We start from the raw sequence: 14,159 nt of genomic DNA on the forward strand, positions 1-14,159 counted from the left end.
GAAAGCTAACTGCTACATTCTTTTGCTCCTCGGCGAATGGATAATGAGATAGCGCGCACCGTCGAACATAGTTCCTCTCTCGCGACCGCCTGCTTGACTAGGACGAACTCGACCTTTCCCATATCGTACTCGGTCAATCCATTCAATATCCGGACACCGAACAAGAAGTCATGGCAGCGTTGAACTTGATTCAGTCCATCGTATGTCCGTGTGACTTTCGGATCTTCAACAAAGTTCGAGGTAAATACATATTTGACGAATATCAGATGGCAACCCCATCTCTTGAGCTTTTTCTTATCGGCCACGGACAGGTTCCGCGGAGAAAGAATTTTCGTTTCAAGGAAAACTGTAATTCCACGATGCATCGCTTTGTTGCATAGAACAAAGTTGCGCGGGTGAGAGTGGGGCCAACGCGAGGGGATCGTATGCTTCTGCTTCGACTCTGTGCCGAACCTATTCCGAAGAAAAAAGCCCGAACTTTTGGATTTTGACCATTTCGAACTATCTTCCAGTAAAAACACATGAGCCGAGCACCATGTATCAAAGTAGTCCAAACACATGGCTAATGCATGGCCAAAGCAAGCACGCCCCAAAACATCAGCTCTGCTGTACTCTGCATGGTCCAGGCACGCACTATTAGACAATCAGGGATGATATCGTTGTTCCAGAAGAACGGGAAAGCTTACCGAACGCCTACGGAGGGTCCTAGTTGGCCAACTCCGGGGAAGGCTACGAGAACCTTACTGTATGCGCATTGGAAATGGCTTCCCATAGATTTATACGACGTGCCGCGTGGGTGTAGTGGCTCGTAGCCAAGCCCAACTCCTAGGACGCTTTCCCAGTCACTAAGATCATTTCTGAGGGAAAAGCAAACAAAAGCTTCTGGTAGCGCTGAGAAATCATAATCACACCATTCTCAAATCATTGGAGGATCATTACGTCAACAAGGCAATCAACTATCGCATCATGGATGCTATTTGGGAATATTCTGTCGATATCGACGCTGAGGTGGCAGCGTCCACTGGCTGTTTCACGACACTACCAATCCGCATTCATCATAGAAATGATCTTGCAGATGACGCCACCAAACAGTCAATTCTGGATTGGGGTGCCTATATTGGTGACGGTTGGGAGCACAAATCTGGCTCATCGTGGAGTCCCGTTGGAAATTGGGGGGCTTTCATCTTCCCGGAGTCTCTCCCTGAGCGTTTGGGAGTCATCACATATTTGGCTAACATGGGAAACATCCACGACGGTTAGTTTGTGTGGCTACTCAAAGTGTCTGCATTGCCAATTCTGATCAGTCATTCGCAGATTTGTGCGACGAGCTTCCTTATGAGGAAGCTCTCAAAGAGCATAAGAGCCTTAGTCAGGCCATGGAAATAAGCGCAGTGGACAATCGGAACAGTTCCAAAGCTGCTGATCGCTCCATGAAAATGAAGCGTTACATATCAAAGTGTCTTCTCGAGGCAATGGAGATTGATAGACATCGAGCCTTGCGCATGATCAACACATACCGATCTAAATGGCTGGATGTGATGGAGAGGAGTGACGTGAATGAAATTAATAGCCTTGAAGAGTACCTGATCTTCAGAAACCTGAATGGAGGCATGGAGTGAGTTTAAGCATCAGCGTAGGCATGATGAAAAAGCTAATATTCAATAGGGCATTCTGGAGTATGGTAGAGTTTGGGATGGCAGTCGACATATCCGAGCAGCAGAAAACTGCTGTTCGTCCAATTTTCCAAGCGGCTGAATCCGCACTTGTGTTGACAAACGACTACTGGAGTTGGGACCGCGAGTGGCGCCAGGCTCAGCAGACGAACGATCCTAGAATTGTCAATGCCGTCCACCTGTTCATGAGAACTCAGGGTCTGTCCATGGAGCAGGCCAAAGAGACCGTTCGTCAGAAAATCATAGACTACGAACAGACTTTTGCGCGACTTAAGACCGAGTTTCTCGGGGAGAATCCCAATGCCGACTTGTATCTCAAGAAGTACATCGAGGTTTGCGGAGCAATTGTTGCCGGCAATCACTACTGGTGCGCCAATTGCCCTCGACACCATGCATGGAGCGACGATGAAAGTTTGCGCAGCGACGGGAGTTTCTCATCTTCGCCAGTTCGCGATGTCGCTATTCAGTCTTCAGTTTCTTCTCCGGGACCATATACCTCAAGTGTCACGTCGCACAACTCATATCCGACGACGGATCTAGCGCTTTCCGAGCCTCTTGCACTCACAGCGGAGGAGAACAAGACTTCGCCATCGCTAAGCAACCGAGCTTTGATGGCTCCATGCCAGTACATACGCTCTATGCCATCTAAAGGCTTACGTTCACTGATGGTTGAGGCGCTCGACCAGTGGTTGCTAGTGGATGACGAGGCGCTTGTGACTATCAAGAAGATTATCGACCTATTGCACAATTCCTCGCTCATCCTAGATGACATAGAGGACAATTCCCCTCTCCGCCGCGGTCTACCAGCAACACACATGATATTCGGACAAGCGCAGTCAATCAACACGGCAAATTTCATGTTTGTTCAGGCTGTCCAGCTTACCCGAACGCTCAATAATCCTGAGTGTCAGGAAACACTCTGACTCAGCTTGAGCATCTCTTCATTGGGCAGAGCTGGGATCTCTATTGGAAGTTTCACCTTCAAATCCCCACAGAGCAAGAATACTTCGAAATGATCGACTCAAAGACAGGCGCGATGTTCAGTCTTCTGACTCGACTAATGCTTCAAGAAAGCTCCATTGTCACCTCCAGTGACACAGCCCAATTATTAGTCAAGATGTGCCATCTCTTTGGACGATTCTTCCAGATCAGGGATGACTACATGAATTTGCACTCCAGCGAGTATTCCGATCAGAAAGGCTTCTGCGAAGATCTTGATGAGGGCAAAATGTCTTATCCGCTGATTTTGGCCCTGCGACAGAACCCCGAGCATCAGGATCACATCATGGGCATCTTTAGACAGCAAGCCGCGAACACGTCTCGTAACAACTCTGCAGAACCTCCGAGGTTGCCTCATGAGACTAAGAGGTACATCATTAGGCTTTTGAAGAGCTCTAATGCTATGGATCTGACGCTGAAGAGGTTGAAGAATCTTGAGACGGCAGTTGAGCAAACAATTGGCGAGGTCGAAAAAGCATTGGGTGATAGCAACCCCGTGATGCGAATTCTTCTTGGTAGACTGAGTGTGAGGGATATCGTTGCTTGAAGACTGAATGTAGTGTTTTTCACGAGACTGAAACTGAGTCTTTTGCTATTCATAGGTAGAAACCAAAATCTGACAATTGTCGCAGAGGAAAAGTACTTAAAATGGCTAACGTCGAGTTGAAAGTTTGAAGTTCATGATGACCAAGTGAAGCCTTCTGAGTATGGTTGATCATTGTGTTTGAAAATAGAAGGAAAACTGTTTTCTTTCGTATTTTTGTGACAAGTTTGGGTAGTATGAGTACCCGTGGAATCGTGGATTACCCATGAGTAGTTTTGGGTACTACCCATGCGGGTACCCATGGGTTTGTTGCAACTCTAGTCACGACTAATGGACAATGAGCATACTTAAAAGATATAGAGAATGACGTCAATTGAGTATATGATTCATGATTCTACACGTTTCAAACCTCAAGCCCCTTGAACGGGAGGTAGCGCACATGGAATGGCGCGGCCTTCCAAAGTCCTAACAAACGCGCATCCCGGACAAAATCCTCATGTTCGCTCACTTGTTTCCAATCAAAGCTCCAAGCCAATTTAGCGACACAAATTCGAATCTCCATATATGACAAGTGAATGCCAATGCAGGATCGTGAGCCAATAGAAAAGGGCTTGGAAGCCTCTTTCCGGTCATTGGAGAAGATGGGCTCATAGTATGGGTGCCCGTGAGACAGCCATCTCTCTGGATGGAATTCCTTGGCTTTATAAAACCATCTCTCGTCGCGAGAGGTTACATGTGCTGCGGTGGAAATAACAGTCTAAACCCGGCTTGTCAGTAAGGCTATTACCGATGGTAATAAACAGGCAGATAGACTCACCCCTTTTGGTATCCATTCTCCTGTCACCTCGGCACCTGGACTGACTCTGGGCAGACCAAATGGAGCAGGAGCAAATACACGCATGCCCTCCTCAATAACTGCGTTTAGATACGTCAATGATTTCGTTGATTCACCGTCGATCTCCGTGTGCTGTCGAAAGGTATGTCGAAGCTCGTCTTGAAGTCGATGCAAGGCTCGCGGATTTTGAAGCAGATAGTAGGTGAGCGCAGACATGAAGGTTGACGTGGTCTCGGTACCAGCAGCAACCAGCGTTGTGCCTTGAGACGCGAAGAAGTCGATGTTTGCTTCAGGAGCTTTGTCGCGTAACAAGTGGCTGAAGAAATCAAAACGTTCTACATCTGCTCCCCTTTGAAGCCGACGACTAGCTTTTTCTCGGGCATTGGCGATATACTTAGTTCGCATCGCTTTGCTCTTCTCGTTTACAAGACAGGATCGTACGAAATCTTGCAATGCTTTCCATCGACGACGAACTACGTAGCCCAAGGCTATTTGGAAACCGCTGTTGGCCAACATGTTGATCCAATCATTGCCCTGGCCTGTGGTTCATGAATTTATTAGCTTTTAGGTTCCGATACTTTCAGCTTACAAAAGCTCACCTAATTCAACTGTCCCAAGCTCCTCTCCAAAGGAGAGGTCAACAATCACGTCGAATGCAAGCCACATGAACCATTGGCTCATGTTCATGCCTTCTGGGCTGGCCCCGTGCTTCGAGACTTGGTCGAGTAGAGAATCGATATGTCGTATGATGATATCGCTTTGCTTTCTTAGAGCGCTCGCACTGAAGCCGGGCGCCAAACGTTTCCGGATGGTTTGGTGTAGATGCGGGTCAACTTCGGTGCCGATGGACCCGCCGACGTCAGTTTGCTTATAGAAAGTTGTGAACTTCCTAAAGAACTGAGGGTGGTTGATGTTTGACTGCCCATAAATGTCTTTGATCGATTGCGGATGCGCGCACGATAATTCGTTTGGACCAATGCGGACGATGTCGCCGTATTTAGCGTGTAAGGCCTCTACTTCCCAAGGCCAGTTACCCGATATCCTGAAAGATGTAAGCGATGAGATTGAGATGTACTCAAAAGCTCGATCTTACCATTGGCGCGAAATCCATAAGTCCTGAGCACGGCCTGAATAAGGGCCTTCAGTGATGTCAGTGATGTAGTGTAGTGATGATTCACCATCACTTTACTGACCGGGAAACCTAGAGAGTGGGTGAAGGTAAAGATTGTAAATGGTTGATGCAAGCAAGTAAGTAGCAACCTGTCTCAGTTAGTGTTGGTCCATGAGAATACTCAGACAAAGCTGATGAGGTGCAAGATGTGACATGCCAGGACAAGAGGCAGAACTGCCGCCTGGATAACGAGGAGAGCTCCTATCGTAAGCATCTTGTCTCACAAAGACTGCAGGGGTTGCGCTGTGAGAAGCAATTTTGGATTACACGAGCCAAGAGTGATGGTCAGATTGTCAGAGTAAGGAAGTAGGAAGTTGCACAAGAATACGACTATACGGTCCGAAAGACACGGATAAATGGCGTCACATGTGAACAATTTCATCCAGTTATTCAGGATGTGGAGCCGACCTAAAAGTTCATGTTATCACACAATCTTGGCGATTGAGAAGCCGACGAGGCTACAGATCTCCAAAGAATTCGTGAAACTTAAGCATATCTCACGGATACGGTACTGGACAAAGCTTAGCAGATTATGTGAACGGTTGAGTTTGGGGGTGAGTTATAGAATGAGCTGTTATTCGGAGGTTTTTGACAATACTAGTACACCTTGTCTTTGCCTCGTGAAAAGGAGATCAGCTGAATTGCGATGTATATTCTAAGGAGCATTCCCAATGTGGCACTTCATTCCGAGGTTGGCCCAAGCACGGGAAACCACAAAAGCACGGAAAACAAAAACCGAAAATTGCAAGGTAGTCCTTGTGGCAAGCTGTGCCGAGTTATTCGGACGCGTGGTTAGTGACAGCTTTCATGCAGCGTACCTTAACAAACCGCGTGCTCGGTACAGCGGCAAACCTGACCTTCGGATGATACTAACGGATTCCAAATTTTGCAATTACCCGAGTAGTTCATTTCCGTGGACATTGAGAATAGCCAGGTGAAACTCGCGATGTATGCATATCGAAACCTTCGCCGGGGAAAGCACTGTAAAGTCCGCAGAATAAATGAAGAGGCTTATCGGATGCCAGGAAATAGCGATCCAAACCTAAAAGTTTGGGTCCTTCAGGAAATTAGAAAGACGGCATGCGAAGATACTCCTTCAAAGCCCTACAATTCATGAAAGCCCTCGAGCAATTTCTTTAGTCAACCTCCAAAAAGAACTAGCTACCAGCCTACAATTAAGTACCACAGGCATACTGAACCCCCAAGATTTGCAAAAACGCCTGCTCCGCAAGATGCCTCAATTTAGCAAGTTCAATATTCGCTCCAAGGACTACGAGGCGCTGCCTACGGCAGACTCAGAAAAGGACCAGCATGGAAGCCGATCTAGCGAAGAGTCCGACGTCGCGTTGATGGAAAGAGAGTTGATTGGGGCTAAGAAGATATCTCGAGTTCAACGAGCTTTCACGACATTCAAAGAGGCTATGAAGAGCCCGATGTTCATGACCAGCTTCTTGCTTTTTCAAATTGGCGTCAGCAGTCTGTTTCTTGCTTGGCAGCACTCTCACCGCTTCAACGCGAGACTGAAAGATATCTCGATGCATTGTGAGTACATCATCAGTTTTGTAGGTGCAGAGTCTGATTGAAGCAGCCCCGGTGCTGGACAAAATCGAAATTCCCTTGGTCTTGCGTAAAAGCTACGCACAGTACGGGATGGGCGGCCCGGAGATCTGGCGCGCAGAACCTAGCGAAGAAGTTGACAAGGCATGGGAACGCGTGACAGCAGAATATCTGTTCCCAGTCAAGGAGGCAGATATCATTGCTATGCGGAAAGACCCCTCTGTCGTTGTGCCGATGCCCGAAAAGTACCACGTCGATGGCGAGACAACGTACATGGCGAAGTCGGCGATGTATCACAACATACATTGCCTTGATTATATTAGAAAGGTTCATTCTTTTGTGTGCCCCAAAGTCAAGAAAATGCTAACATTCAAAAGGCTGTTTATTATGACCATTACTACCCGAATGGTACCGACGACAATCCGTTTCACGCCTACCACACTGCTCATTGCATCATGATTCTGTTTGAGCACCTGACTTGCCACAATGTTCGCTCCACCAACCCCCAATTAATTGACTCACACAATCTGACTGACTGCTTCGCAGGATCCTGGTGTTTACTTGTTCCGTTGGATGGAAGAGTTCAACCGCCCGATTGCAGATACCAATATTTGGCGGAAGTGTTGGGACTTCGAGAGTGTGCTCCAAGAGCACAATGAACTTGCCGTTAAGGATATGATGGAGACTGATGTGAGGAAGCCAAAGGGAGTAAAGACGGTACCGGCTCCGGAAGGCGTGATGAAAATTATTCGCAACTACCAGAAGACTCACCCTGATTATAACCCCGGACAATAGATCATGAAATAAGCTTTGGCTCCTAGACAAGTCCAAAACTGACCTCTTTTCACGATGCATTCTTACTCCCTTGGCATAAAATACAATGACCACTTCATATACTAAGGTACCCCATAACTCCTCATCAATGGAGGGTCGTGGTTATGTTTATCCATAGCGAGCGATGCAATTGATTGTTTGAACCTCACAATCTCTGACTGCCCAACGCAAATCGCAATCTTCCGGACACAAACTGTTCCATATATTATGCTTCAACATGTACCCGAGTAGCGCAGCGTAAGGTTGAACCTTCTCACTTTTAATTGTAGGAATCTATCTGATAGATCATCTGCAAGCTATACAAGAAGTTATCTGACCTCAGCGAAACATCTGTAGTCTGTCCAAAGATACGAGTTAGATACGTCATTATCCCAATCATATTGTCCCACAGCCTCTAGCTCTAGGTCGCAAACCATGCCTGCAATTATGAATCGCATGGACTGTAGAGCGACGGCCCGACCAATGCACATTCTCGGACCAAGTAGAAATGGGCAATGAGAGGACCGGATGTCGTTGGCAAACTCTGTGCCCGGCCCATTGTCAAACCACCTTTCAGGACAAAAGGAATCAGGCCTGGACCAGTAATGAGGGGATCTTTGGATGGTGTACATGTCGGCAGAAACATTCACGCCTTTAGGGACATAAGTGCCATCGATGAAAGCGCCAGGCGATGTCCTGTTAGTGCCTTTGCCATTTGCCGGAGGAAAGAGCCTGAGACCCTCCTGTATACAACCATTGAGCAGGGGAAGCTGAGACAAGGATGCTGCGGTCATATCATCGAATGAATTGAAGTGACTTTGAAGTTCCTTTTTGAGCGCCTCCAGATAGTGGGGATTGCGTAGCAACAAGTTCAAAGTAGCAGATAAAGACGTAGCGGTTGTGTCATATCCCACCATACTGCGAGATTATTATTAGCATGAATAATGCATGGAGTCTTACAATCTTACACGAGAAGTGAGGCGTTACTCTGGAGCTCTTTATCTGTCATGCTTATGCCTAGTTCTCTGCATCTCATGATCGCGGTCAAAAAGTCCTCGTTTTGATCTTGACGGTCGAGGCGTCTACCAGTCAATTGCGTTAGAGAAAATCAATAAGTGAACAAAATGAAAGTTCACTTACTTTCGGAGTTGTGCAGAAGGCAAAACCCTCGTCGGAAGCCAGAAAAGTAGAGGCACCAAACTCACACAGGCTTTCGCAAAAGTCTGTGCTCCTGGTACAGCTAGTAAGACCTGCAAGGCTTCAAGCAATGGACTGACTGCGCAGAATGTTGTTTTGAGTGTCTCGAATTTCACTTTATTGCCGTTAGTTGGTGTTATTATCTCAGGGAATAGGGAATGGATGGCCTTACCAAGCTGATCCTTGAGCAACGGCTCGCCAAATGATAGATCACTGATAATATCCCAGATGGCTTGTGACATCAACGGAGTCAAATCTATGCAGCTTCTTTTCGCGGCAGATTTCTTGATGTTTGAAATCATGACATACGCATGGGCTTTCTGTATGCTTTCTTGAGAACGTAACGCACTGCTTGTGAACGCTGGCTGCAGGGCTTTTTTCAAGCGTTGGTGCTCTTGGGGATCTGTGACTGTAAGAAGATTCGTTGCTGGCCAGATGATATCACCCATCATTGCTTCCAGTGTTCCTTCTTTGGTGAAAAATGCATGCTCTTTCGCTGAGCCTCCAGGTCTATGAATTGCATTTTGGGCCGCTATGGTTGCGAAAGAAAGCTCAGTAGGGGAAAGACGAACGACAGGGCCTACAAGGTTAGCGAATTCTATTGGAAAAAGACGATAAGGAGCATACCATATTTCTCATGCAGCGCCTTGATATCATGATTGAGGCGTCTCCGGTACACAGCGCTCATAAGCCATAGCTGTTTGGTAATCAGGAAAAACCCTCGTCTAAGATTCGAGGACGAATTCATAAAATGGCTTACTGGAGATATCTTGGCAAGGAATGGCCCCGGGACCTTAGCAATGGGGCTGAGATAGAGATTGTAAAGCACTGAGTATACCAGACTGAAAAGAATCTGTTTCTCTGATGAGTTCTCGGGTTAATCAACATTCAAGTACGACTTACCAATGCGTAAAGCCATTTCACAGTTACATGATGGTCGACATATTGTTCAGATATGGGACTCAAAATGAGACTACTGCTATTGGGGACATAACGAACTTCGATAGAAGTGTATCTGGCAACTGGTGAATTCATTATGTAAGCTGAGGATAACGCAGAGTGATCTCTTCTCGCATTCTCATTTCAAACGAGACAAATGAAATCACTTATCTTACATCTACATGCCGCGAAAGAGCGGGTATACAACTATGAGCAGCTTGATTTGACAACACACCCAGGACAGCCGCCTATGAGCCCGGTCCGAGAAGGGACTAGGATGGCGACATCACAATCCCATGGAAACTGGTTGAAACAACGGGGCAAATACTTCGGACATTTCTCCACATGGTAAACAATGAGTCATTCTACTCGTGCCCGTAGTTCACCTGGATCAGCTACCGATGAAATTGAGTTTTCGCTGACATGATCACGGTGCAAATCGGGGCCATGGCTCTGAGCCATATGGGAGGGGCAAAAACGTGGGTATTTACGAGGCTATGAAACATTGGTTGGTTTCTTTTGGAACTAAAAGCTAAAGAGTAGAGTATCTCATGAATTCCGACTAAGACTGAGCCCGGCTTTGCCGATGATTCAAAATCCGTCGGCAATGTGATTAGCTATTGTAACTCTTAACACTTCTATGAATCGATTCATACTTTCTTCGCTGTGAAAACCAGGGTTGTAGCTTAGCGTGAAACACAAACGGCCGCAGTAGGTATAACAATATACGCCAATCGCCGTTGTGAGGTGACCGAGACTGAGCCAGAAGTCCACAATCTCGATGGCTCCATGACATGGCCGCAGCCACGCGTCTAATTTCCCAAGACCGCTGTATTCTACTTGAGAGCTAGCAAGTTGTTGAGACTGTTGCTGTTGGACTTTAGCTCCACTTGCATTTACAAGATCAAGCATTGGCTGTGAAATATGCAGAGCTTCGGGGTCACTCTGGAAGTGTTGACGTTGTTCCTGAATCTGCCTCGCTGCATCCAGAAGTGACGATGGATTGCGGACATATGCCGGGCACGCGACGAAGTAGATTGTGGCTGCGTGTTGTTGAGAACCGGAGTCGGTCATGCAGTTGCTCCTGGCATCAAAAGTAACACCTCCTAGCCAATTGCCGTGAACGTTGCCAGCGAGCATCTTTGCAGTCATGACGGTGGCCCCTGTCATCAGGTCATTGACGGAAACATTGCTGGTCTTGGCGGATGTGAACACAGCCAAAGACTCCTTGCTTGTCAGTGTAAGTCGGATAGTGCCAACCTCGCCGACCCCAGGTCCAGAACGGTCTGCGGATATGCACAACGGATGAGCAGATCTAGCCTTCCATTCACGCAGAATCTGCGCAGTCCATTGTTTTATCCGAGGTGATGCCTTTCCAATATCCGCTGCAACTTCCAGTGGGGGTGACAGCCGGTCTGATTGCGTGTCGAACTTTGGTGCGGATGGGAATGCCATGTACTCGCAAAGTGCATCCAATAACATCAACATCCCGTGAGCATCGGCGTGCTCGTGCGATGCACAGAGGAGTAGTTCCTTGGTGCCAGGTAGGAAGTGTAGACGGACGTCGGAGTTAGGTTGTATTTTCCGTGATAAGGATATAGCTGAATCTTCTGTGTGGTGAACGGAGAATGTGTTTGATACCCAAACATCCGAACTTTCTGGCTGAATAATGGAGTATTCCATGCGACTGCCTATGGCAGTGGCGGCTATGGAGGGCTGCGCACAGCGTAAGGCGATCCAAGCTTGCCGAGCTCTAGACTCGGCGTCGGCATCTGACAAAGAGTACCGAAGCTGGATAGCAAATATCATGTAGTAATTGATTTTGCCCGGGATGCCATAGACCTGACGCAGAACGAGCTTTTCTCTGGTATCTTGCTCTCGGGAATACCGTCCGGGTGCGTCGAGCCTCCACCCACAAGGATGGTGGTCTGAGGCAACGCATTTATCGGCCATGATAGGTTGCGAAGTGTCGCGTTTCAGCCCAGAAGGATAGAGTGTAGGGGTGGATAATTGGGTAAACAAGCTGCCGACCCCGGCAAAACAGTCAATCTTTATAGATGATTCTTGACCTGACGATAAAGGGCTTTCTAGCTTTGCCTCGTATAACCGGGCAGGTTGACTCCGAAATATCATCACAGTGCTGATGGATTCAAGTCTATTAGAGTTTCAAGCAACGCCCAACTTTGATTGAGTTTGTTGCGATTGCCGCTGAAATGCGCGTGATTGGAGGCTTCGTCTCAAAGAGAATTGCCTCGGAAAAATGCCTATGGAGTAGCTCGACCCACGCCTTCCTGTCATCCGATGCGGAAGTTTCCTGGTGTGGTTCTTCCAGTTCCCCTCTCAATAACTTCACCGTTTCTACGATCTCGTAACGCCATCACCTTTTGCCCATCGTATAGACGTCCGGTGCACCGTAACCATGAAGACAACGAAGACTCGATTGACAGAAGACAACATCGCCATAACAGCTGTGGCAGGCGAACAAGAGAATAACTGCAACAGACAATGGTGGAAAGACAGCGGATTGAGGGAGCTGAACGTAAGGCTTTTGCCTATCTTTCTTTCCCCAGTGATGATAGGTTATGATGGTGCACTCATCGGCGGGTTATTGACAATACCCCAATGTAGGTGCACATTATCAATGCTACCAATTTCAGTCGAGGAGAAAGCTGACGTGAGACAGGGTACAAAGGTAAGGCGCCATCTCAACCATGTCCGTTAAATGTTTCTAAGAGAATGCTAGATCTTGGGTTTTCATCAAAGGACACAAGTCTCACCGGAATCATGGTGGCCGGTTACTCCATCGGCGGCGCTTTGATGTTTTGGATAGTAAGCTTGCTGGGGGACGTTATTGGGCGACGGAAGGTCATTATGATAGGAGATGTGGTAATGATTGCAACAGGTATGTTCCGGGACCCGTATCACGACTGGCCAACGTGAATTAACAACCAGGTAGCTGTTGGGCAGACGTTGTGCTATAATGCGCGTCTTTACGTTATGACGCGATTTCTGGCGAGTAACTACCTCACCAAATTTCAAAAAAGAATGCTAACGCAGGAAAGATGGGAGTTGGCGGCATCATTATAGTCTGCTTAGGCCCTGTCCTGTTGACAGAACTTGCCCACCCACGACAGAGAGGCTCTCTGGTTGCAACTTACTCCTCATTCTTTTATGTAGGCGCAACAGGTAACTTGAAATATGTATCCTGAAAAGGCTTCAAGGACTAAGAGTACATTAGCATCGGCATGGTTCACGTACGGCAGCCTTCATCTCAGGAGTGAGTGGAGTTGGCGTCTGCCAGTTGTCGTCCAGATTATACCTCCTCTGCTGCAACTGCCGTTGATGATGCTCGTACCTGAGTCTCCGCGGTGGCTTGTAGCTAAAGGAGACGTGACAAAGGCCCGCAGGATTCTGGCAACATACCATGCCAATGGTTTCGAGTCGGATCAGCTGGTGCAAGCCGAATATGACCAGATCTGCTGCAGCCTCGAGAATGAGAAACATCAACAGAAAGCTTCATGGATGGCGTTTTTCCAAACCGCTGGAAATCGAAAACGTCTTTTCATCGTGGTCGTTACCTCGCTGATGTCTCAATGGAGCGGGGGAGGGATCATAACTTACTATTTTGCCGCCGCACTCAAGTCTGTTGGCATCAGGCAGCCCTTGCAGCAAGCTGGCATTAACGGTGGGCTTCAAACTTTCAACTTTGTGATCGCTCTCTTCAGCGCAATCATCGTCGACAAGGTAGGGCGGCGAGTTTTGTTCCTTTTTTCCACAGCAACCATGCTCCTGGCTATGGTCGGCCTCACAGTTGCGACGCAGCAATTTTCAGTCACTGCAAGAAGCGAAGCTGGTTCTGCGGTAGTTGTGATGTTTTTCGTCTTTCAATTGGGATTCGACAGCGGATATGCGCCGTTAGGAACAACCTATCTTGCGGAGATATGTCCTTTCTACCTGAGAGCCAAAGCAGTTGCTCTCCACTACTTTATAACTATGGCCAGCGCCGCTGCTGGGCAATACGCCAATCCTGTGGCAATGGCAGATTTGGGATGGAAGTACTATTTGGTGTATGTTTCGATCCTTCTAGTAGGGTTTGTGGTTGCGTGGATTTCATTTCCGGAAACAAAAGGTTACACTGTGGAAGAGATCACAAAGATTTTTGATACCAATTGAAGACCTTTTTACACATAGAAAAGAATACAAACTAAGAATTCCAAGCTTGTATTCGCAGGCTAGATCTCATTTATTCCGACATTCACCTTTTGTCGCAATAGCCGCCGAGTCTTACAGAGAAGTTGACAACGACTCGATAACCCTTTTTCATATTACTATCATTCTATGAACGCAACAGAAGAAGAGCTTTCACGTCGAGGTAAAAGGAAAGACTGGAGTTGGAGGGTAGTTACTGATCGGACAGGCACGGTGATGTTC

The 14,159-nt window shown here is 47.4% G+C and overlaps 5 protein-coding genes and 1 pseudogene across 6 annotated transcripts; 3 read left to right on the top strand and 3 right to left on the bottom strand.

Annotated features, from left to right (window-relative positions):
* Positions 1-966: 966 nt before the first annotated feature.
* Positions 967-3,219, top strand: GCG54_00010277 (Fusicoccadiene synthase; the record flags this gene model as incomplete). Its single annotated transcript, XM_045410204.1, has 5 exons — positions 967-1,255; positions 1,315-1,615; positions 1,666-2,040; positions 2,095-2,545; positions 2,602-3,219. 5 exons carry the CDS (start codon positions 967-969, stop codon positions 3,217-3,219), a joined length of 2,034 nt encoding a protein of 677 aa, XP_045260159.1.
* Positions 3,220-3,619: 400 nt separating this feature from the next.
* GCG54_00010278 lies at positions 3,620-5,232 on the bottom strand (annotated as a pseudogene). Its single transcript has 3 exons — positions 4,651-5,232; positions 4,034-4,590; positions 3,620-3,973 (listed from the first exon to the last, which is right to left on the bottom strand). Coding segments are annotated over exons 1-3 (1,493 nt in total).
* Positions 5,233-6,454: 1,222 nt separating this feature from the next.
* On the top strand, positions 6,455-7,574 carry GCG54_00010279 (uncharacterized protein; the record flags this gene model as incomplete). The annotated part of the gene is made up of 4 exons (XM_045410205.1): positions 6,455-6,764; positions 6,811-7,106; positions 7,157-7,267; positions 7,326-7,574. 4 exons carry the CDS (start codon positions 6,455-6,457, stop codon positions 7,572-7,574), a joined length of 966 nt encoding a protein of 321 aa, XP_045260160.1.
* A 347-nt stretch (positions 7,575-7,921) lies between these two features.
* Positions 7,922-9,824, bottom strand: GCG54_00010280 (Cytochrome P450 monooxygenase hmp1; the record flags this gene model as incomplete). The annotated part of the gene is made up of 5 exons (XM_045410206.1): positions 7,922-8,510; positions 8,561-8,674; positions 8,733-9,369; positions 9,417-9,642; positions 9,693-9,824. 5 exons carry the CDS (start codon positions 9,822-9,824, stop codon positions 7,922-7,924), a joined length of 1,698 nt encoding a protein of 565 aa, XP_045260161.1.
* Positions 9,825-10,564: 740 nt separating this feature from the next.
* On the bottom strand, positions 10,565-11,681 carry GCG54_00010281 (uncharacterized protein; the record flags this gene model as incomplete). Its single annotated transcript, XM_045410207.1, has 2 exons — positions 10,565-10,617; positions 10,673-11,681. 2 exons carry the CDS (start codon positions 11,679-11,681, stop codon positions 10,565-10,567), a joined length of 1,062 nt encoding a protein of 353 aa, XP_045260162.1.
* A 466-nt stretch (positions 11,682-12,147) lies between these two features.
* GCG54_00010282 (Hexose transporter HXT10) lies at positions 12,148-13,901 on the top strand (the record flags this gene model as incomplete). The annotated part of the gene is made up of 4 exons (XM_045410208.1): positions 12,148-12,352; positions 12,472-12,630; positions 12,786-12,901; positions 12,942-13,901. The coding sequence occupies 4 exons, from the start codon at positions 12,148-12,150 to the stop codon at positions 13,899-13,901; spliced, it is 1,440 nt and encodes a 479-aa protein (XP_045260163.1).
* Between the last annotated feature and the right edge of the window lie 258 nt (positions 13,902-14,159).

This window comes from Colletotrichum gloeosporioides (genome assembly GCF_011800055.1).
Source record: "Colletotrichum gloeosporioides strain Lc1 chromosome Unknown consensus_71, whole genome shotgun sequence".
Lineage (NCBI taxonomy): Eukaryota > Fungi > Ascomycota > Sordariomycetes > Glomerellales > Glomerellaceae > Colletotrichum > Colletotrichum gloeosporioides.